The 21850-nt window shown below is 39.7% G+C and overlaps 2 protein-coding genes across 3 annotated transcripts; both read right to left on the bottom strand.

Moving 5' to 3' along the window:
- Positions 1-1454: 1454 nt before the first annotated feature.
- On the bottom strand, positions 1455-20766 carry LOC106177796 (uncharacterized). The gene is made up of 3 exons (XM_013560694.2): positions 20456-20766; positions 19838-20053; positions 1455-2140 (listed from the first exon to the last, which is right to left on the bottom strand). The coding sequence occupies exons 1-3, from the start codon at positions 20463-20465 to the stop codon at positions 1455-1457; spliced, it is 912 nt and encodes a 303-aa protein (XP_013416148.2). The 5' UTR covers positions 20466-20766.
- Positions 4912-10969, bottom strand: LOC106177795 (protein bark beetle-like). Of its 2 annotated transcripts, none has more exons than XM_013560691.3 (3): positions 9508-10969; positions 6768-9256; positions 4912-6579 (listed from the first exon to the last, which is right to left on the bottom strand). In XM_013560691.3, exons 2-3 carry the CDS (start codon positions 7234-7236, stop codon positions 5999-6001), a joined length of 1050 nt encoding a protein of 349 aa, XP_013416145.2. In that variant the 5' UTR covers positions 7237-9256; positions 9508-10969; the 3' UTR covers positions 4912-5998. Both variants share the same exon structure in this region, with proteins under 2 accessions (XP_013416145.2, XP_013416146.2).
- Positions 20767-21850: the final 1084 nt, after the last annotated feature.

The following is a 21850-nucleotide window of genomic DNA, read 5'->3' as shown; positions in this document are numbered from 1 at the left end:
TTGGCACTCGAATGCCTTTAAAAATTGACTATAACTAAACCCTGGAGCTAAGAAATTTCTAATATCTAAGATTTTCAACCTATCCGACTTGAGCACCATGAAGTTATTGTTCCGCTTTACAACAAAGCGTATTTTTTCCGAATTTAACAAAAGCGGGAAAAACAACGTCTTTATGGCATTCAAGTCATAGTGTCCACTATTAAACCCTAAAACAGGTAACTCATTTAAATAATTGCTAAATTTACCACTAAGTTTTGATAAAATATGTTTGTTTTTCAACTACTTTTCATCCTTTCCCTCGTCCTCGCTGTTTTCATTTTCTGATCTCTTTTCCAAGTCTTTTTCTATTTTTTCATCTAGAGTTTCAAACACCCTGGTAAACTTGTGTCTTTGAATAGTTTCGGCTGCGCGGCTTATGTCTTGTAACGTATCAATGAACCGTTGCACAGCTAGCAATGGCTCACCATTGGAAAAAATGCCCTGAGTTTTGGTGTACCCGGGTACATTGCTACACACACTCACTCTCAAAAACTGGTGTTCGTTTTCCAAGTGAAGTTTTTTGCTGTGACCAGGCTGCTGATGTTTCGGCAACAGACACTCAATATCGAAGGTTGCCCTGTATGGGTAATATCTGTCTTTTTCGGGGACCACGATACCTTCATCTTCCAACTGTTCAAATATTGTCTGTTGGGGTGTGTAAGCTTTTCCAGGGAAGCGGTGCTCGACGATGGCTTCACATGTCCGTTCGTGAGCATGTAGGTTACCTTTGTGCTTGAACATTTTGTTGCATTTTGAGCAGCAAAAAGACTGAGTGTATTTCCCCATGTCACGTATGTACGAAAAGTGATTTTCATACACATTAAGCGACATGGTTTCCTTGTTCGCACTCAGCGATCGACGCACAAGTTCAGCAAAAGTCGCACCGTCTTCTGTTTCCTGCAGCTCGTATACCGTTATGTTGACTTCGAACAACTTTTCAACTCGCTCCAGTTGGTTGAGCGACACACCCTCAAATCCTTTTATCTTGCACCTGGTCTCAGCTCTGTATTTTTCCAAAAGTTGTTTGGTGGTTTTTTCTAGTTGAAATACAGGCCACCCCCTGTGCAAGATTAAGCAGCGGAAAACGAACAAATTGTCCTTATAACAACCATTCTAACTCCTTCCAGTGCGACCAAACCCTTGTTGTTGGAGATAAAGTTCGGTAGAAGGCCAGCACTGCCGATCGGATGACCTACCAGCTTGGTCACGTAGAACGTAACGCTAGTGATCATCTCTACTATCCATCTGGAGTTGGGTCTCTCCTGCCGGGCGCACTCCAAAATATCCCTGACAGCAATACGCTCGAAAAAGCCGTCTAGATCGTCTTTGTTTTGGATCAAATACGGTTATTCAAGGAAACAGTGATTGTTGCTGCTGGGGTGATAATACCGTATTTCCCGTGTCTCGATGTTTCTTTAAAAAAATCCGTAAGACACATTCAGCTTAAAGACAGTCTTTTGGTCTTTAAACACGGCAGCTAGCCCTTCTCGAAGATCGTCAGGGTGAACAGAAGTCAACCGAAAGTTGTACCAGTCTTGTAATTTGTTTCCCCTAGAGAATCGAGTGCGGATGCTACTGCAATGATGCATGTAGGCGTCGCGTACAAGAGGCTCAGTATCAGGAGGAAGAAGATCTTCAGGCATGCTGACTGGATCAGGGGAAAGGATAGCCCCAGCGCCATACCCCACTTGAATTTTCTTACTAACGATGTCGGGTTGAGAACCTGCTTTTCTTTTGCTCGAGGGCCCCGGTTGCGGATGAGCTTCAGCCTGGTGGTTTAGACGGTCCTGTGGGGTGGCAAATACTTCGGCACACTCGGGGCATCTTAAGGTCGGTTGTTCTAGTCTGGTCGAGTGTAAGCGCATGTGACGAAGCATGTTACCTCTGAGTTTAAATCCTTTTCCGCAAGTTGGGCATTTAATGGCATTTTCTGTGCTGTGGGTGATGCGATGCTGTTTAAGGTGATCGAGGCGACTGAATTTTGCCCCGCAGACATCACATTCGTGGTTGTTAACAACATGATCAACACCTTTATGGCGGATCAGTTGTTTCCTCAGAAGAAACGTTTTCTGGCAAATGTTGCACGTGTGGACCATGGTTGCTGCAATAAATATGTAACTTGTTTCACTCCAGATATAAAACTGTGCACTCAAAAAAGATTGGCTAATACATAAACAAACGGTTTATATGTTGCAACTAGCAATTATATTGGTTGATTATGACATCATATCAAAAAAAAATTTACGTGTGAGGCATTTGATTGGTTGAAATTAAAATACTGCAATATGATTGGTTGATTATGACATCATATCTAAAAATAGATTACATGCGAGGCATTGATTGGTTGAAATAATACGATACTGCAATTTGATTGGTTGATTATTACATCATATCTAAAATAGATTTACGCGTGGGACATTATTTGGTTGAAAAAGATCAAACTTCATTGGTTTCATTAAAGATATGTGTCCTTGTTTCTGATTGGCTACTGAAAATATTGCTTTTAATAAAGTATCGTTCACCATAGTAATTTTGTCATAGGTCACTATTTCGTCGGAAACAATGGATGACAGTAACCTATTCCCCGATTGTGCATCAGAAGACAAGGCCTTTTTTTTTTTGGATACCCTATTGTAAAGAAGAGGATAGAGTTCTGAGGTTTCTTGACTGGTCTGGTAGACTTCTCATTAACCCTATACCTTTAGCCATCAGCGGGTTTTACAGGGACCCGAATGCAACCAAATCTGACGACACGGTCAGTTGTTTTAATTGTAATTTAAACCTAAAGAACTGGGACCCGTTGAGAGATGCGGCAGATGTCGAACACGAGCGTCACAGTCCACACTGTACTATGAATACAGCCGACAAAAGACAAAATAATCCACTAAACGTTCCACTGCCACCCGAAAAGCAACACGAATTAGTGCAGTTGTTTGTCGCATATGAAAAGAAGACAAATTATACACCCAGCACAGTGAAAACTCTGTTAAATATAGGCTTTGATGAAGTAGACAAAACACCAGATCGAATGTCATACACTCTATTTTAAAAAGCAGTATTCGAACAGGTGTGCTTCATTTATGCGAAACAGTTGAAAGAGGAAGGATGAAACGGAGACACATTAATTAGAAAAACTGTAGAAGTAAGGGACGGACGGTTGAAGACGAAGGGAAACTCTATCATAGCCCTGTTAGTTTGGAAAATTTACTGGCACAGAAACATGAGGCACGCAAAGTTAAAAAGAAAACCACACGGAAAAAGTTATTGGCTAAACGAGATGCACAAACGATGAAGCGATTTCCAGCTGATGATAAATGTGAAGGGGCTGATCTTAACAACATGTCAAAATATAGTTTCTTGTCAGCAATTTCAAAATGAAGAATAAATGAATTTAATATAATTGGCTTACATGTGTTTTGTAAAATATAAAAACTGTATTTTACTTTCAAATGTTTAATTTTGACATCGGTTTCAAAATAAATGTAAAATGATCAAAACATAAAAAATCTCCATGATATAAAAATTAATCGACTTACATTGTACATGGACAGAAATTTTAGTGTCCGTGGAAAAAATATTTTGGAAAAAAAAGTTTATAGATTAACAGCAGATTTGAAAATAAGTCCTATCAATTGTTATGACTAGTAAGAATTCTTACATAAGTTGCTTGAGATATTTCTTATCTTATTTTTTACTTATAATTGTTGTTGAAACAAAACTTACGTTTATGCTTGAACGTTTTTCAGATCAACTCTAATTTTAGTCCCCCTCTAAAGTATTAACTAAGAACAATCTTATGTATAAGCTTTTACTTAATCTTTTAAAGTTTCTTTTAATGCTGTACAAGTTCAGGTTAGACCTGTAAACAAAGAGCGTATATTAGGAGGGGCGCCGTAAATTCAGTATTTGGGAAACTAATAAATCAAATTTCTCAGAGAACATACTCTTTCTGATATGATTTAGCTTAAAGATTACCAAAACTTGTCTAACAAACTCATTTAGAGTTCACAACGCATTGCTTGCGAGCTCAACACACCTGTGCAGCGTGAGTAGCCTATATATAGTAAACACCTAAGTAGGTCAATGCGTACATTTCGACCTTTGACTTCTGATCCATTAACACGCTCAATTCATTCCTCCAGCTCGTATCCCTGTTTGCTTTGGAGTTGTACTCCTAAACACGATACAAGAGATTAGACTAGACGGTTATTTAGGACACACGTCGTATTTGACACAAGCGAGACACTTGTGATCAAACGTGTTACAAATAAGCCGAGATGGCTTGTATCATTCACAATGACGAGATATCATTGATGTAAAAATCACCAAACAAATGTGAGACACCTTTGCTGACCGACCCCTTTCTTAGTTAGGCGGCTAAGCCAAAACAATTGTGCAAAAGTTGATAAAAGCATGAAACTTTCCACGATGAATGACCATTGGGTGTTTGTCAATTTTGGATTTGGGGGCAACTCCAAAATTCACAAGTACCCGGATGAGCAGCTTTCTTAAAATATGCTGACTCAGCATTTTGTGTACATCTAGAATTCACGTAAACGAGCACTACCGGCGTTAATTATGATAACATGAATAAATTTGAGAAACGTACACTAACTGTAAACATCTATTACAGCAATGATGACGTCATGATGGCGTCACTGGATGATAATGCAAAATACAAAATGACAAATACCCACTCACTCGCATATGCCAAATAGTCGAACCCTGCAATGATCTTTCCTGTAAACATTCATTACAGAAATGCATCCTTGAGGGCTAGAAACGTTGAGTTGGCTTGGTTTCTACTTCCGAGACTTTGAGCATTTTCAATATGGCCGTCAATTTTTAGAGAAAATAGAAAAACAACCAAGAGTTGACAGATATAATTTATTTGTGACTATTGTGAACACATTTCCCGTCATAAAAACACAGTAGGATAAATGACTGCATACTAGCATGTTTCTGTCATTGTAAAATCAAAATGGCCGCCAACGCATACAGCAGAGGATGAAGTATAGCAGTATAATCAGTCTATTACTTGTATAATTAGTCTAATTAAAAAATTTTTATGCCTTCGATTTTTCTGTTCATTTGGATTTTTAATTAGCCATGATCCTTACCTATCATTATCAGCTTGTTTGACACTCAAAAATAAAAGGAATGAAATGAAAAAAAGTAAGAATAATTTTCAAAGGAGGGTGGTATAAATAAAAATATTTAAAAAATAGTATTAAAAATATTTTAAAAATCAATTACGAACTTATTTTGACAATATCTTTTTGGTGGGAGTCTGAACTGCTAGAGCACGTTTTAATGCAAAATAAACATTCAGTAGTCAGTTGTTACCATATCAACCATGTGAATAAATTTTGCTCTTTCAGGGCTAGACATTAGCATATTTCACTCAGTTGCGAATGAACGCATCCTAACCACCGGGTCTCCCGCTGACGATCTTCCACTAATGAGGCCCTCGAACAAATATTCAAATTGCCTTTTCTTTTTGCTCGGATCAGTAACTATCTCCCGCTGACGATCTTCTGCTGACGAAGTCCCTAAAACAAATATGAAAATAACCTTCTCGTCTCGCTCGGATCGCTACCGATATTCCGCTGACGATGTGAAAATTGCTTCTTCATCTCATTTGGATCGCTAAAGTCTAAATGACATTTGCTACGGACGTCGTACAATGAACTCGTACACATTTTCTGTGGGATTTTTATGACATCGTAAGTGGCTACGGGCAACGGCAATTACCTCTACAGTACATGCTTGTGCCGTGTCTTGTCGCTAATATGAGCTTAAGCCTGGGTCCCAACTCCACGCATGATTTTCAGGACGTACGGTTTTCTAGGTTCCTCTCGTCTGGCTGGGCCGTAGCTAGACCGTAGGGAAGAAATCAAGTAATTGGTGAGTGTAATTAGTGGGCAATAAGAAAGTGCGTGGACAGTACCTGAGAAGCTCAGCCTCGGCACGCCAGAAGTACATGTATGATGTTGTCAGTGGTGACTTCACTCGTGTTCCTATTGGCTGGTGTTGTCCACCACATCACATGTAGACCTGTGTTGTTGTAGATGTAGTTGTTTGTGACGGTTCCAGACACACCCTCCAAGTGGAGGACATCACTGTACCTATCTCCCTGTCCGTGCTGTATCACATTCCCATCTATACTGCACTGCTGTGTGTGAGGGCCGTCCTCTATTTCTGCAACCAGTATGTTCTCTATCTGAGTTGTATAGAGAATCTGGTTGCTCCAAATGTTCAACTTATTGTTTTGGAATACGCTGTGAGTCGTGGCGTGGCTGCCGCCATGGATCCCTTCCATGTAATTGTTTGCCAATGTAGCATTGGTGTTAGCGATATTAAGCCGAAAAGCTGCTTTGGAATGTTCAGCTCGGTTGGAAGTCGAAAGTCCATTTCTGTGGAATATGTTTTTATTGATGTTTATATCCCAATTACTCTGTCCAAATGTAGTTATGTTCACTCCACCCAGACCATTGTTAAAGAAAGTGTTTTCCTCGATGACAAAGTTGCCGATAGACCCTGAAAGGCAAACCAAATAGTATGGGTTATGAAACATGTAAAATATACACGTGTACTTGTATTTTAACATACTGTAAATTAAAAAATGTTTCCTTAAGAACGCTTACCAATCGATAAAGTCTTTGTATGAATGCCAAGTACCACAATGACATGCTACTAGTATGTCTTTAAGATGTACATTAACACACCTGTGGATGTGTCGCTGGAGATCTTGATACCAAAGACCAAGCTTTGCAAACCATGTGTGTCCCAGTTCCAGGCCCTGCTATATAACCGGATGGTTACACTGGAACTGTTTATTGGAACATCTGAAGGAAGTGAATCGTTTGTCTGGTCAGCATAAAGAAGTCGCCTTGAGAGAAGAGGAGACGATCCTTCGAATATTTCCAGTTGAAAACGTTGCAGATTAAACTGTAAAAAACTGGATTGTGATATTCCGTCCAAGTTCAGAACGTATTGCACGCGTGCAATTAAAATAATATCACCCATGCTGTTTTCCGTGAGAATAATAAACCACAGTTCTGTCCTTAACAATGAGCATTTTGGAAGTTTTTTCGCAAATATTATCGACCCCATAAACGTCACTAGGCCATCCCACAGATTCTCGTTTGACCCTGGTATTGAATGGTTTACTTCTTGGGTAAGCCACAACAGCATTTATCCCAACACCTCTGTTGTTAAGGAACTCGTTTCGTTTAATGATGTTTGATTTCACTACTGGTCCAATTAGTTCAATACCGTCAACCTGGACTGGATCACTCGTGAGTTCTGCATGATTATACTGGGGCTGAAAGACTGCACAGCTGTGCCGTACGTGTTCCCTTTGTATCCTGCATTAAAAACGTCTACAAAGAGCAATTCCGAAGGGCTAGTACTGACGTCATCTGATGCAAACACCAATCCATGCCAATAAGAACAATAAGCTGTTTGGTATTGACAGCCAAAGGCAACCCTTTTTCCCTTTTCTCCCCTGGCAACTATCTGTCCCAGAACGAGGATCCCTTTGTCCCTTGCTGGCTTAATCCAAACACCAGGTTCAATGAAAACTTCAACACCAGGTAAAATAGTCCAATCTTCTTTTAGATAGAATGGAGAACCTGCTGCTTCTAATGTGATGGACTTGTTCAGCCACCCGCCAAGGACGTTTCCTTGTGGAAGTCCCTCTGTGACGTCAGGAGTGTACACCATCTCGTTCGATCTTGACACAAATGGAAGTACTCGCACTTCCGGCAGATACATGTCATTGTGTGCGTCATAAGTACGTTTTCTCACGCAATGGGTATTTTCACATCCCCACGTGTTGTACCTGGCTTCAATGGTGTCTGTCCATTTTGAAGCGCGAGTCTTGACATACACCTCTGTCTCTAGGCCAGGGTTTTGAAGCGTGTTTTGAATGCAGACATTTCCATAACCATCTAAAACGAGTGCAGCTGACATTGGGGGCTGTGATGGCCGACGTTCACTGTTGCCGGATGAATAAGTGTTGTTAGCAATGACATTCCCTACCAGTCCAATGTTTGGTGTTTTACTTAGATCATAGGTTGTTTTCTCCATATTCATGACAACGATATGTCTGTAATGGTTACCGGCTATATCATTGTTCACAAATAGTATTGTCTTTTCATATCCCCGGTATAAGCTTATTGACCCATAGCTGTACTCATTGTCTATGATGTTATTCCCCGATACTGTCATATGTAGAGCACCACCACTGATGTCAAGTACCTGATGTCTGTTATCAGTGATTTCGTTATTCAAGAACTGGATGTCCACATCTTTGGGGTTGTCATCCCTGACACTGTACTGTAACAATGTGTTCCTGGTATTTCTGATCTTACATCCATCAATAGTTAACTGTTCTCGATTTCCACGGTCATTATAAATATAAATCCGGTGTCATTGGAATATAAGGTTGTATTTTTGATTGAGATGGCGAATAATGGTAACAGTTCATTCACCATTGGAACATTCGATACTTTGTATAACCAAGCGTTCATCAATCTGTAGTTTCCTACTATGACGGAGTCTTTTATATCAACGCCGACTTGTCCCACATCAGGGTAGTCTGGATGTCTCCAGTCAGTCCGTATTCCATTGGTGTAACCCTGGTATTGGCCATATACTGCTGTGGAGGATCCGCTGATTATAACATTGTCCAATGATAAACTTGGTTTGTTTGGTGGCAGGTCGTCTGAAAATTACTAATATAACTTGATGATCACATCATAGATTATATCCCCTAAATATGTCATTATTTCGCCTTATTTGCGATCCTTAATCATTAATTCGTCTTCTTAGTGTGTATCAGTCTACATGGATTTTTGTGTTCCTAGCCAAGGTAATTAATATTGGACATAACGAACCCACCAACAGCACTTTAACGCCAAAAACCGGTGCTTTTACGTCATCTTCAAAATGACCACACCTTATGTAGACAAATAATGTCCATGAATATGATTACATAATATCATTACAGCCGATATATTAAGTTGCCACTTGTGTAGAGAGGAGACGGCATGTTCACCTCGGCACCGTACATATTCACTCTCTCCAACCGCCTTGAGGACGAACTGTTTCCGTCAAATATATCCAGTATGTTGTTATATGTATACCAACGTGTCCTTATATATAGTACGCGCACCGCCAAAATATATCCTGGTTTTTGACTTCGAAACACCTATATGATGGAACACAGCAAATTAAAACACATGTTTTATGAAACAACGTCGCTTGCGTAACTCTATAACCTACCCGTGTACTTAAATAATTCAACGCTTGAGCTGAATGATTATTTACTCAAAATGTAAAGATGTATGGCCAGAAACTTTTGTGTAACGTTCTTTTTACAATATAGGCTACGCGTTGAACAAGCCAATTCTTAAATATGACAAATCAGTGTAAAGGTCTAATAAGTATCGAGTGGCCTACCTGAGAACAGGAAGACCTTGACCCCAGATGAAGGTCTGTACTGTCAAAGCTGACTATGTTCATCAGGAACCGTTGTTTCCGACAGTTGACACATCTTATAGGAAGGCAGCAGGAATGTTCTGTTGTAATATACACCTGCTTTATGGGCATTAGCAATCTGGACATTGTCCAGTGCCAGTTTACCACCATAGCTTCTGAAGGAAACGCCGTTGCCCATGCTGTCCTCAATTTTACTATTGTTGATCGCCGCATGTCTAGTTATATCTCTGAGTAGAACACCATTACCGATGACATTTGTGATGTTCAGGTTATCAAGCACAGGTGGGATTCCGCTAACAGATATGGCTGCTGTATCATTTGAATGTGTCCCGATGTTAGGAAGACCAGCGAATTCGATGTCGACATATTGGAGATCACTTATTCCTTTCACGGAGGAGTTTGTCACCAGCTCTATGCCAGACCAGTACTTGGCTGTTTCGTTGGCAATCCCACGATAACCAGAGAAACCTGAGCACTGCAGCCACACGTCTTGACTGTGAACTGAAATGCCGTACTAGGATTAAGAATGTGTACATTTACCCCGTGGACCATTTGAAGATTACACTGCGATTAATGCGGTGGAAAATACAATAGAGAGAGTGTATAATGATAGGGTCGCTTAACGATTGTTGACGGCATATAGTAACTAGCCTAATCCCCTGGTCGCCTGGGTAGCCACGCCCCCTTAGAGTACTTATGTAAACAAACGGTACCCCGTAGCGAACTATCCTTTTGGTCAACAGCTTCGCGCGTGCAGCTGATTACCGTGTATGTATGTAGTGGCACTATAGCTAACTGCATATTAATTTGTGCTAGCCGTTATTTGATTCATTCTGCTGTGTCGGATGTTGTGGATCAGCCCACTGGTTCGTTGACTTATGTTTTTCTGAAGATTGATAGTGCAGATTTTGAGTGCTTAAGTATTTACCCTCCTTCTAACAAGAGAAAGGGGAAGGGAGATAAAAAGAGAGAGTGTCAAATGAAACGGGTAATGAGTAATACATTATATTAAATAAAGGGACTCGCGGTGGAAGAAACGATAGACTGTTTTGCATAAAGGTATGCCATTATAATCCGACATGGCCCATAACATGATCCATAACATGACTCATTGTTGTATGCCTTATATTTGTGCCGACTTATATTTTACTCTCGTTCATTTCGTGAAACTATTTCCTTGAATAAAGTTTTGCCTGTATAAATTAACTTTGTGACATGAAGTAATTAATAAAACGCACCTGTTGAAAAGGGGGCGTTTCGTAACTAATAAAGGTTCACTATTCAGAAAAATATCGTCGCCGTTCGTAGCCGCTACCTTCAGGAAAGCGTACCCTCCGCGTGGATCACCGGCATTTTTGATTATCTGACAAATTAGGGCAATTTACGTTTTAGCTAATAATTCTGAATTTACTAACATTTTGGACTAGATTCGATGTCTGATTCATAGCAATGACGGAGAGCCGCCAGAGTAACTGTTTAATTTTCTAAACTAATCAAACTAGAAAGCGTGGCGATAAAATGTGTCGCTAGATCTTGTAAACACTCAGCGAAATGCACCTATAGTGAGTATATTCAATGTGCCGTCACTTAATTGCTTTCTCGATTTCATTAATTGACGATAGTAATTGCAGATAACAAGGAAGAGGAAATGCTGAAGACAAAACAACGTCGGGTCTTTGTGTGACTTTCTCCCTAAACACTTTTTATGTTGCTGTCAAAGAAAAAGGAGTCTAGATAGCGATTATTTAAACCACTGCTGCTGCTTTTGCAGGTAGACTTCCTCGTTTATCATTTAAATGCTCCCCTCCCCCAGCAGACCCAACTTGATTCATGTACGTCTTGGTAGCTATAGTACAGATCTTGGTTCAAGTAATGGAAGGTTTAAGCACAAAACGATAATTTGAGGCTATTTTTTCATTCAAGACAAAATAAAGTATCTATGGTGTGTGACAATAGGGACTTTACAAAGCTTAATTTGTCCTTAAATATATATTCCAGTAGCATAGGCGAGCGACGTAATTGTAACCTCAACTTGAGGTATCCTCGATGAAAGCGGAGTACAAAAATTAACTTTTTTAAATATCGATTACAACATGCTGTACAATGATATTGAGACTAAAGGGTTTAATGGACTTCTTTGCCTTAAAAGCAATTCATTTCAAAATTAAAAGAAACAGTTTTTTCGGGGAGCGCGGGTAGACAGTTTACGTCAGGTGATTCGTTAAAGTCGAGGAGTGTTTCACTATCAAATGTGTTAATCATATATGTCATAAAACACTATAAGAAAGTTTTTTGTTACGATCTGCAACATTTGTTCATTTATATAGCAGGGCGAAGTTAAAGCCAGAGGTAAATAGAACCTAATACCGTAATCCTCCTCGTCCATTTATTTAAATCGTATCAAAACGTTTGATACACAATGTTCATTAAATTCATAATTTTGGCGATTTATTAAAACCATATTGGTACATAAAAGTTTAAGATTAGCATAAGTTAAGCAACAACCAGTATGAAGAACAACACCCTTTTTAAATGAGGCAAGACACCCTCTTCACACTGATTATAACCTTGAGAAAGACATTATGCAACAAGGCAAAGGAGTTATGCAAAGTTCTTTCAACTCGTGTGTGAATACAACACATTCTTTGTCACTTTTACAAGACAATGGAGGCGAGCAAGTAGAGTAATTACAATATACAATAAAAAGGACATTAGTATAGAAAGCTTACTTCGGGTCAGCCCTTTGCTTGTTCGAATGAAAGAGATAGATATCGCGCCGCGACTCCCTTTATTAAACCTTCGTGTGTTTGTGTAAAAGTGTGAAAGACAGGCAACGGTCTTTAGTCGCTGTTGATATTGTTCGCGATTAATATTGAAGTATAACTCCTTCGCCTGCATGTAAACGTGTTACTTTTTCCTCATGTTCTCTTTATTTCTTTTAGGTGGTTGAGACAATGGGATGAGATCGATAAAAGTAAAGGTTAATCTAAACAATTAGATGCGATATTTGTGAAATGACTTATTAAGTGATGTGTATTTACCTAGCATGTTTAAATTCTTGAATTTCTAATTTGTTAAATCTTTCATACACGGCCTCATATATGTATTACTCTCAGGCCTTCGATATTATTGTGTTACCTGGGACTCCTGGAAACCTGAAGCACAGGTCTACGGAGTCTTATTATCCTTCATGCAGTTTTATGGCTGGGATGAACACTGCGAAGTAGAAACAGGCTTTACTTAGCTTTACTTGATGCACGGCAGTTTAAACAAAACCAGTCTGCAAGGCTTGCTTTGATTTGGCGTTAACCTTACACTGGTTTTAAAAGAACAAATATAAATATGTTCGATGGATTAAATGTCGGCTTCGTTATATTTTAACTAAATGCGTTCATTTGCACAGTTACACAGATAATATTTTTAAGTTGTCTGTCGTTCAGCACGCATTATAGGCGAGTAGCTAAAAAGTGACGGTGATCAATCCAAGCTCAATCTTGGCAAGTATCGTTTACAAAATAGATCATATAGATGTTGAATACACTTAATTACGCTTTAATAAATAATCAACACACGGTTCGGTTATTGTCACTTGAAAGCTTACGATCAAAGACGTTCAATGAAATCACAAATCATTTGACGATTAAAAAATGGACATGTTCAAGGGGCAGTTTTTGTTTCAGCTAAAGGGACTTCAGGTTCAGGTAGAGGGTTCAGTTACGTGTTTCATCGGATGATAGCATCACGCCCTAGGTCTAAGCGAGTTGAATAGAAGCTTTTTATCCAAACATCCTATTCCTAACTACTGAGTTAGGACAAAGGTCTAGTAACATGCACTGTGCAATTACTATTAATGGATCAGTTTTTTCTCTGGTGTCGCACGTATGCATCCTTTCTTGAGTGATCTAAAACAAGTCGCTAGTGCACCATGTTTCTCACTGTAGCAAATTATGTTCGACATGGTGTTTCTGAACGGCAGCCGGAGACACAGTAATTGTATAGGCATGCTTTAAGCTTGTTCGAGAGATAATAACAGTCGGGTTTAACAATAGATAGCGAGCTATAGTAAGACCCCCTCCTCTTTAACTGATGATTTACACTTTTAATTGACCGTACTTTCGTATATTGTATGATCATACAGCCAGACTTCCCCCTGTTGCACGTTGCAGTTGGATTGTCATTGCGCCTGTCAATGCACCTCATTTAATTTCAATATTATAATATAAGCATAATATAAGTAATATGTTATTTCCTTATTCCTCTTTCATTATCATTCATGTTTTATAAATACTTGAACGCTTGAATGCAGATATTTCAAATTAAAACGTAAGTACATAAATAAATTATACATTTATAAATTAATGCAATAGGAATTTTTTTGAGACAGATTGATGCTGACGCTCATGCATTTCAACCAAACAAACAATAATTAGTTCAATTTTTGACTGCGGAAATTTCATATAGGATGAAATAACTGATAACAAATTTAACTAGCAGTTTGTTAGCAACACTAAAAACCAGCTGCGCGTGGCACGCCTTAGCATGGGTTTAGCCTCTTTAAGCTATAATCCTATCGCCGCAACAAACAATAGGGACCTTCTGTCTGATGTATCCTGCTGTTAATTACACCTAGTTACAGCGGATTGGCACGCTCGCGCTGGGCCACAGAAACCGGCGTCATGGGGTTCACTCGTATTAAGTATTGTGTTATTCCACCTAAGCTATTGTGTTTGTGCGTTCGAATTTTGAAGGGATTTATACGGCCCTCCATTGTTTGTCCGCCCCCTTCTATTCACAAGATAGGGATTAAAACATTTCGAACGTTGTTACACCGGTGTACAACGGAAACAAAATTATTCCGACCACTGTATTAAACAACATGACGACATGCATACTATTATGAAATTGGGGAATTGGTATACTCGACGTTATTGTTCACAGGTTATTTTGTATACAATTGACTCATTTCACACATACGCTCTTGCTCAAAATGGTTGGTACACGGAAATTTTGGGATGCATTTCGCCCTGTTTCTTTCATTATTATTAATACCAAAATTATACCGCTTATATTGCTAAATATGTGAAGCTGGAGGATTAGCAAAGTAAAAGAGAAACAAACAATGCAAATGTAAGAAAAGCGTTTATTTATTTAGGTTTTTTTTTCCCTCATGCCCCTCAGAATGAGTATGTTTTTACGCAACAGTAACAAGTGAAAATTTAAACATAAATTTGAATTGTGATCGACAATCAAGATGAAATTTGGGTAGATTGTCACAAAAACTCTTCAGACTAAGTTATTAATCTCAGTAGGGGGAACGCTCCACCGCAAGCTTGGATAATGGCCGCCAGACGGCGTGGAATACTGTGAAGTTGAGTCACTGCTCTTTGGAGAGGAATTGTGGTACTTTCAACTTGAAGGGCATCTCGAAGTTGATCTAAATTTGCAGCGGGAGGGTTTCTCCTTTGAATAGCACTACCAAGTTCGTCCCAATTGAGTATACATCTGGGCTGCTTGCTGGCTGTAGCATCTGCTGAATGTTGTTTGGCGGATATAGTCGTTAGTTTAGCGGGTTGTATGGGGAGTTGCATTGTCATGTTGCAATCCAAAATTTGTGTCTGTATATCCCTCTTGCGAACGGTTCCAGGTTCTGTTGGAGAATGTCCCTGTATCTGGCAGCGTTACGGTTTCCATCCAGAGGAAGCAATGGGCAAATACCGTTGCTGCAAATGGCACCCCAAATATGTACGGAACCACCTCCTCCAGCTATTGTTTCTTGGATATTTTCAGTCAACAAGCATTCTCCAATGAGACTATAGCTACGCACTCTCATTCCTCCATCTGTTGGATACAGTAGAAAACGGGACTCATCAGCAAACACCCTGAGATTCCAATGTTGGACCGTAAGGTTACGGTTCTGCCGCGCCCACTGCAGCCTATTTGCTCGATGGGCAGGTGTCAGGCGTGGTTTCTCCACCATTATTCTTGAAGCGTAGACATGTTCCAACAGCCTGCGGTTTACTTTCTGGCGAGACAATCGAGCCAAACGTCGGGCCTGTAGCTCCAAGGCAATGGCTTTGGCAGGTTTTGTCCACTTTCTTCTTGCCAGGTTAATGATGACACGATCACTTCTGGTGTTTCCACCTCGCGGTCTACCCGTAGATTTCACAGGTGTCACATTTCCTGTCACTGCCCTTCTCCTCAAGATTCTATTCACAGTTTTCCTGTCCACACACAAACGTCTGGCTATAATCTCAAATTCTTTCTCGCCCATATCTGCATATGCAACCATCTGGTGTCGCATTACCATATTGGTAGGACGCGGCATGGTCTCAGTAATCGGTAGACACAGTTACTAATATGCAAACCTCCGCGAAAATTGACAGAACATGACAAACGCACCCTACCCCACCAGCACTGTACCAAAACTCTGTGACATGTTTCACACACCACAGACATTCCAGTCATAACCAATGGAGAGTGACTGATTGAAAAGTGTTCATAATACACATACATGTTACTTAATGTCGTGCCAGTTGCTGCAACGACTAATTTTTCGCACCAATTGTTGCGTTTTAGAAATATGAGTAACATATCCCAAAAAGTGAAGTTATTTTTGACGTGTACCAAACATTTTGGGGAATAGTGTATCTGAAAGTTGTTTATTAGTTGCTAATTAGTAATAGGAGAACGAGAAGCAAGTGGAACGTCTTGATAAAACTGTTTATTAACACATGGTATGCAGATCATTGCAGAAAGGATCAAAAGATCAAATGGATGAGTACACAACCCCAACAACTACAGTAGTCACATTGTAGTCTATTGGGAACAAAGACAAAAAACAGTTTGGAAGAGCTAGGTTCAAACGTTCCAGATAAAATATCAAAACCCGAAGCCCTCTCAGGATCAACTCAGACCACAATATCACTTGTGAAATGAATGAAAGGCAATCTGGTTGAAGAAAGTCATCTGTTTAAAGATTAGACTGATGCGCTCTCTAATACGCCTATTGCTGTTATGCCTCTGAGAGCGCATTCAGAACAGCTGATTAGGAGTGCATTCACAAGAGATGATGACTAACTGATCTGCCTACTAAATATGGCCGACCCAACTTAAAAGCGATGTCGACAGTCCCCGACGACCTCCCCGCCTCAACACGCGACGTCGCTGCAATTAAACCTTGGAGCCAAGATTTGATCCGTTTTATGGCGCGTGTGGAGGCAAGGAAGCCACCGGAGAATTAGCAGCATCTCTTTGTATGTAAGGTCGGCCATATTCAGTCGGTGGATCAGTAAGTTCCCTGATCATCTGTTATGAATGCGTTCAGAACAGTGGACTAACAGATTCGCGGGATAAATTATGGCCGACTCACTTGAAAGCTTGTTGCGTAATCCCCGAGGGGAATTTATTCAGTATCTATTCGGGGATCAACTAGCAAGCTTTCAAGTCGGTTGCCATATTTGATCTGCAGATCTGTTAGTCCGCTAGTCTGAATGCGCCTCTAAGACAAGGACACTAACATCTTAGACCCTAATTAAAACAGCAGGAAGTGCAGGTCATAGGAGCCGGGTTTCACGAAAAAGTTATTTTGCATCAACTACACAAAGCGCGATATCAATATGGAGTTTAAGGTAAGACATGGAAATAAGCGAAGGAAGCTTAGGAAGACCTACAGACCAATGTAAAACAGTTCAAATTGAATTGGTACAGGCACTTGACAAGATCGTCAGGGCTTACCAAGATCATCCTGCGTGAAAGAGTCTGATAAACTTACATGAGTAAGCAGGTTGCAGTCTTGAATTTCATTAACACAATTACCCTTTAATAGATTGTGCATCATACAGTTGATCTCACATTGCTCTATATTCGACTTATGTATAAATTATGATAGTGGTTTTGGTTTGAGCCGGTGGGGCAGGAATGGTTGTTCTATAGGAATGGATGTCCGGGGTCACATATGATTAGTACATGCTACATGTAGGGTTAGTTGCACAGGCTTAAATTTTTTAAATTGAGTATTTCAGTTTTTAAGGCATGCCTAGGTAAAAATGCGTTCTTTAAAAAACTCAGATCTCATATAAGATATGTGAATGAAGACGTGTGTAGTCAGGTGTGTCGCTACGAATTAACTGATCACCATGTTTGTTGCATTGCTGCATTGTGTGATATGCAGTGATTTAATTGGGTAGTGCTCCTTTGGGCTGATCAGAGATTGGTTTAGGCGAAGCATGGTTCTGTCAAAAAAGTATCCATATGATGGCAACTACTGCATAGAAGAATTTGACATAATGCATGCAAGCGGTCGGTTTTGCAGTGCGTAAAATGGGGTTAAGCGGTGTTAAACAAAAACATTTATTCTATGCCTATCATTTAACTATCATTTGATAGGGGGACCTTAGGAACAATTTTAGGGTGCACGTTGAAATTACCGGTTCACACAGAGCACTCTTTATAGCAGATAACTTACATAACCAAGGAAATGAGCAGCTACCTTGGTCATCAGAATCGCCATATTCGAACCAAATAGACAATATGTGGGCAGGTTATTACTCGCCGAATCAACGGCCTATATGTCCTACAACAAAACTGAACCAAACTGGACAAGTTTTGACCGATGCCGATGCCTGGAATGTTATTCTTGGTGAAACTCTAAAAACCTATCCCAAGAGTGGCCTTAATTGCCGCTTCAAAGCCTTGGTACGTACGAGCCAGATGAGGTCAGTGCGTACGGTAATAGCAACCATTGCTGTGACTAGACACTGTAATGAGGGTCCTTTGTAGTGCGTGTAACTATTTAAAAGACGATAATTTGGAAAATGGGGAGATAAAATTCTCGTTTTTAATGTTTGTCGTGTGACATAGAATAGGCAATGCATTTTTAATTGCTTCACTGGCAAATTCAATTAATGAACTGATGTCACAATGACATAAAAGATATTAAAAGTTATAAAAACAGATTTTAATCCTTGTTTCCATTTATCAGTCAGCAAAATAGGAAAAAACTGTGTGGCAGGAATGGTGGTCCTATAGGAATGGAAGTCCATATTATTAGTACAGGTTATGGTTAGTCGTCGTATAAAGGTAAGTATATGGGACGAATGTCACCTGTACAAAATAACGGGGAGAGGACTACGGTTCCTAACGGACTTCCATTCCTGTCACTCCGGTCCAAACTGACATTCAGCTCCTCTATATTGTTCTAACTGTAAATTGATATTACATTATCTCCATTCCTTAACTATAGATTACTAACAACAGAAAGACAGACAATAGCTGTATGATACTTTATCATTTTGGTTCCCATGCAAAGACATGCCCAAGGACAGGGTTACCAGCAGCTAAGGTGAACAGGGCAGGCCTTTCTTAAAGCATGTTCCATATCTGCACGGTATATATGACAGTAATATTACCTCAGCCTAACATTGAATATTGCCACGAGAAACCAGGCAGAATTTATTGATACTTGTGTTGACGCCCCCTCTGCTGTTAGCAACATCCTGGATCTGCCACTATACATATTATAACAGAGCGGTATAGAAATCATGATAACCTTTTACAAACTACCTGATAAAAAATCAAATGGTCAACCTCTTACATTTCACATCGGTATATAGCTTCATGTCTTCATTGTAAGTAATGTTTAAGAACGTACCAACAACAGCTATTTGAAACCAGAATGAGTGCATGTCGCACGTGGAGTAAATGGTCCAAATTCCATCATCGGTACAACACAATACTGGTAAAACAGAAAATGATTTGTGTTGTTTTCCTTTCTAGCAGACTTGTGACCACAGTTCACTTTTTGTCTTTTTTGGTAAAAAGTTCTGTCTGACTGTCTAACTAATTAAGTTTGTCTAACTTCCTCCAGTTGTCAGGAATGTATCAAACACTGCACAAAGAGAACTTTTGCAATCACTTAAAGACACAAAATACTAGTGATATTAATACCTGAACTTACATTATTTTCCATCTAATTCATGTGCAAACTTTCATGTTCGAAATAAAATGGACAAATAAACAAACAAAAAAAAATAGGTTAAAATAAATGTTCACATGATGTAGACACAGTCGTCTGTAAAAGTGTCGAGTTTATCTTTTCTGTGGTTAGCAGTGAAAAAAGGACCTGATTATTAAGTTTAATTTTTTCGTGATAGATCACTCTGACAATCACCAAACAAAGAAACATCCCTGACATTGGCCTTAGGCTATTATAAAAGATTACACAATTGCAATATCATGGTTCTCAAAAGTGGTAAATACATGAATAAAGATAACAGGTAAGTAAGATACTCACAACAATTGTGTACACGGACCCCATCGTGAGGACAGTCCCAGAGGGAGCTCTCATGTCCATTGCATCTCACGTTGTTCAGAAGAATACTTCCAGTGCCACTGCCTCTGTTATATACTTTGGTACACGTCTGATATCCCAACATCCTAGCAACAACTCTGTTGTTGTTGTTGCAGTAGGAACTACCCCAGCCATTTTGACAAACGGTGCCAAAACTACCTGAAAGGAAAAAATGTTACGTACTCTTTAACAAATTTTTGTGAAAATGAATATTCCGGTTAGTAGAAAGTCAGATGGGGGCTAATAATTCAAAAAGATTAAAGAATAACGCCTGTCTGTGGTCATGGGAGGAGGGGGGGGTGAGACTCTTGCATTTATAACTGATGTATTTAAATATGTGAGAAGGGAGAGTAATTTCGCTTTGGCCCCTTCCCATTAGGCTCCTATGATAATTAAAAAAAGAAAAAAGAAAACAAGAAAGAAAGAAATGCTCCAAAAACACAAAGACTTTCTAGACTGCAGATATCTTGGTATAAAAGTTCCAGGCGTCCATGATGAGTTTCCGTGCAGTCCCCGGCCAATCGTGCACCATCGAACCAAACGGGTGACTGCTTATCATACCTTTCAACATTGCTTGGGTCTGCAGCCGTGAAAAGTATACGTTTGTCCGGTTGTCCCACTGCCAAAAACCGTACCTCAACGCGCACACCGACAGCGGGCTGAATTTAACGGTAACGCCAGGTTCTACATTCAGCGTTACCCCCTGTGGTACTGTGATGGAATTGTTGACGTGGAACGGTTGCTCTGATAAATATAACGTCAGATCCGTGGTAGGCGAGGTATCTATGACAGTATAAGCATTTGAAAGCGCCGAACGAGTCCCGAAAATTATGAAAAAGACGGAGAGTACTATCCCACCAACTCCTGTCGATTCCATGTTTCACCTTCGAGTGAGGTTATTTAAACATGCATATAGTTTATCGTTAAGGGTATACTTCCAATGAAAAGCATATCTTATCAACAAGAAGAGTTTGAAGATCAACTCTTCTTTCTTGTTCAAACGTTGGCTGACTTAGGGATCGACGCTCTGCAAATATTTAGTCAAATTTGCAACGAGCCATTTCAGGAGAGTAGTTTAAAATATAGCTTTACAAGCATTGTTTTTTCCTAATGCGAAAAGGACAAACCGTTCTCTTTCAATCAGTTTAGTTGTTTTCTTCCAACCAAATGTTTACAGGGTTACCACTTAATATGGAATATTTTTTATCATTGTTATTTTTGAGTGCTCATTAATTATTTTTTGGCTTGAGTCATTAAAAAAGTATGTCACTGAGTGATAATAACATCCAGTCTTCTGTTGTGAGATATTTTGGTCAATAATATTAAATCTGACATAAGGTGCTATTCAAAAGAAAGGAACACCCCCAGAAAACCATATCAACAGTTTGATGCCAGTATAAACTTTAAGATAAGATATTAAAAAAAATGATAGCCTCCGGACAGTGATATGTTACACAGTCAAAGAACTCACTACAGTAAATCATGAAAAGTCAGTAATTGCGGGTATGACCTCCAGCAGCCGCTTGCAGCGCCCTCATCCTACATGGCATATCCTGTGACACGTTTTTTAGAGTTTGGGTGGGGATATCATTCCACGCAGTGATATTTGCCTGTCGCAGTTCATCACTATTTACCGGCCGAGGACCATAGCTATTAATTCTGTGAGTTACTTCCGCCCACATATTTTCAATTGGGTTCATATCTGGAGAGTTTGCAGGCCAGGGCAGTTGCTGAACCCATTGGTTTTGAAGAAAAACAGTGTTTCTGCGGCCTCGATGTGGGGTTGCGCAGTCGTCTTGGTACACAAAGTTGTTCCTGAAGATGAATCTTAGCAATCGAAGCATTGTTTGCTGTAGAATGTCTCTGTAGGAATCCTGGATGAGGTTGCCTCCTAGAAAAATCAACTGGTTCTGGGCACCGACATGAAATACTCCCCAAACAGAGACGTTACCATCC

This window comes from Lingula anatina, chromosome 2 (assembly GCF_051362555.1).
Source record: "Lingula anatina isolate TDL-2025a chromosome 2, LinAna3.0, whole genome shotgun sequence".
Taxonomy (NCBI): domain Eukaryota; kingdom Metazoa; phylum Brachiopoda; class Lingulata; order Lingulida; family Lingulidae; genus Lingula; species Lingula anatina.
The sequence above is the reverse complement of the archived record's forward strand: the minus strand, read 5'-3'. Positions and strand labels throughout refer to the sequence as shown.

Coding starts and splice junctions, on each gene's coding strand:
- LOC106177795 (XM_013560691.3), bottom strand. CDS start 7,236: ATGCTGTTGTGGCTTACCCAAGAAGTAAACCATTCAATACCAGGGTCA. Junction 6,580..6,767: donor CTCCAGCGACACATCCACAG/GTGTGTTAATGT, acceptor TTTGCCTTTCAG/GGTCTATCGGCAACTTTGTC.
- LOC106177796 (XM_013560694.2), bottom strand. Junction 2,141..19,837: donor GGTCCGTGTACACAATTGTT/GTGAGTATCTTA, acceptor TATTTATTGCAG/CAACCATGGTCCACACGTGC.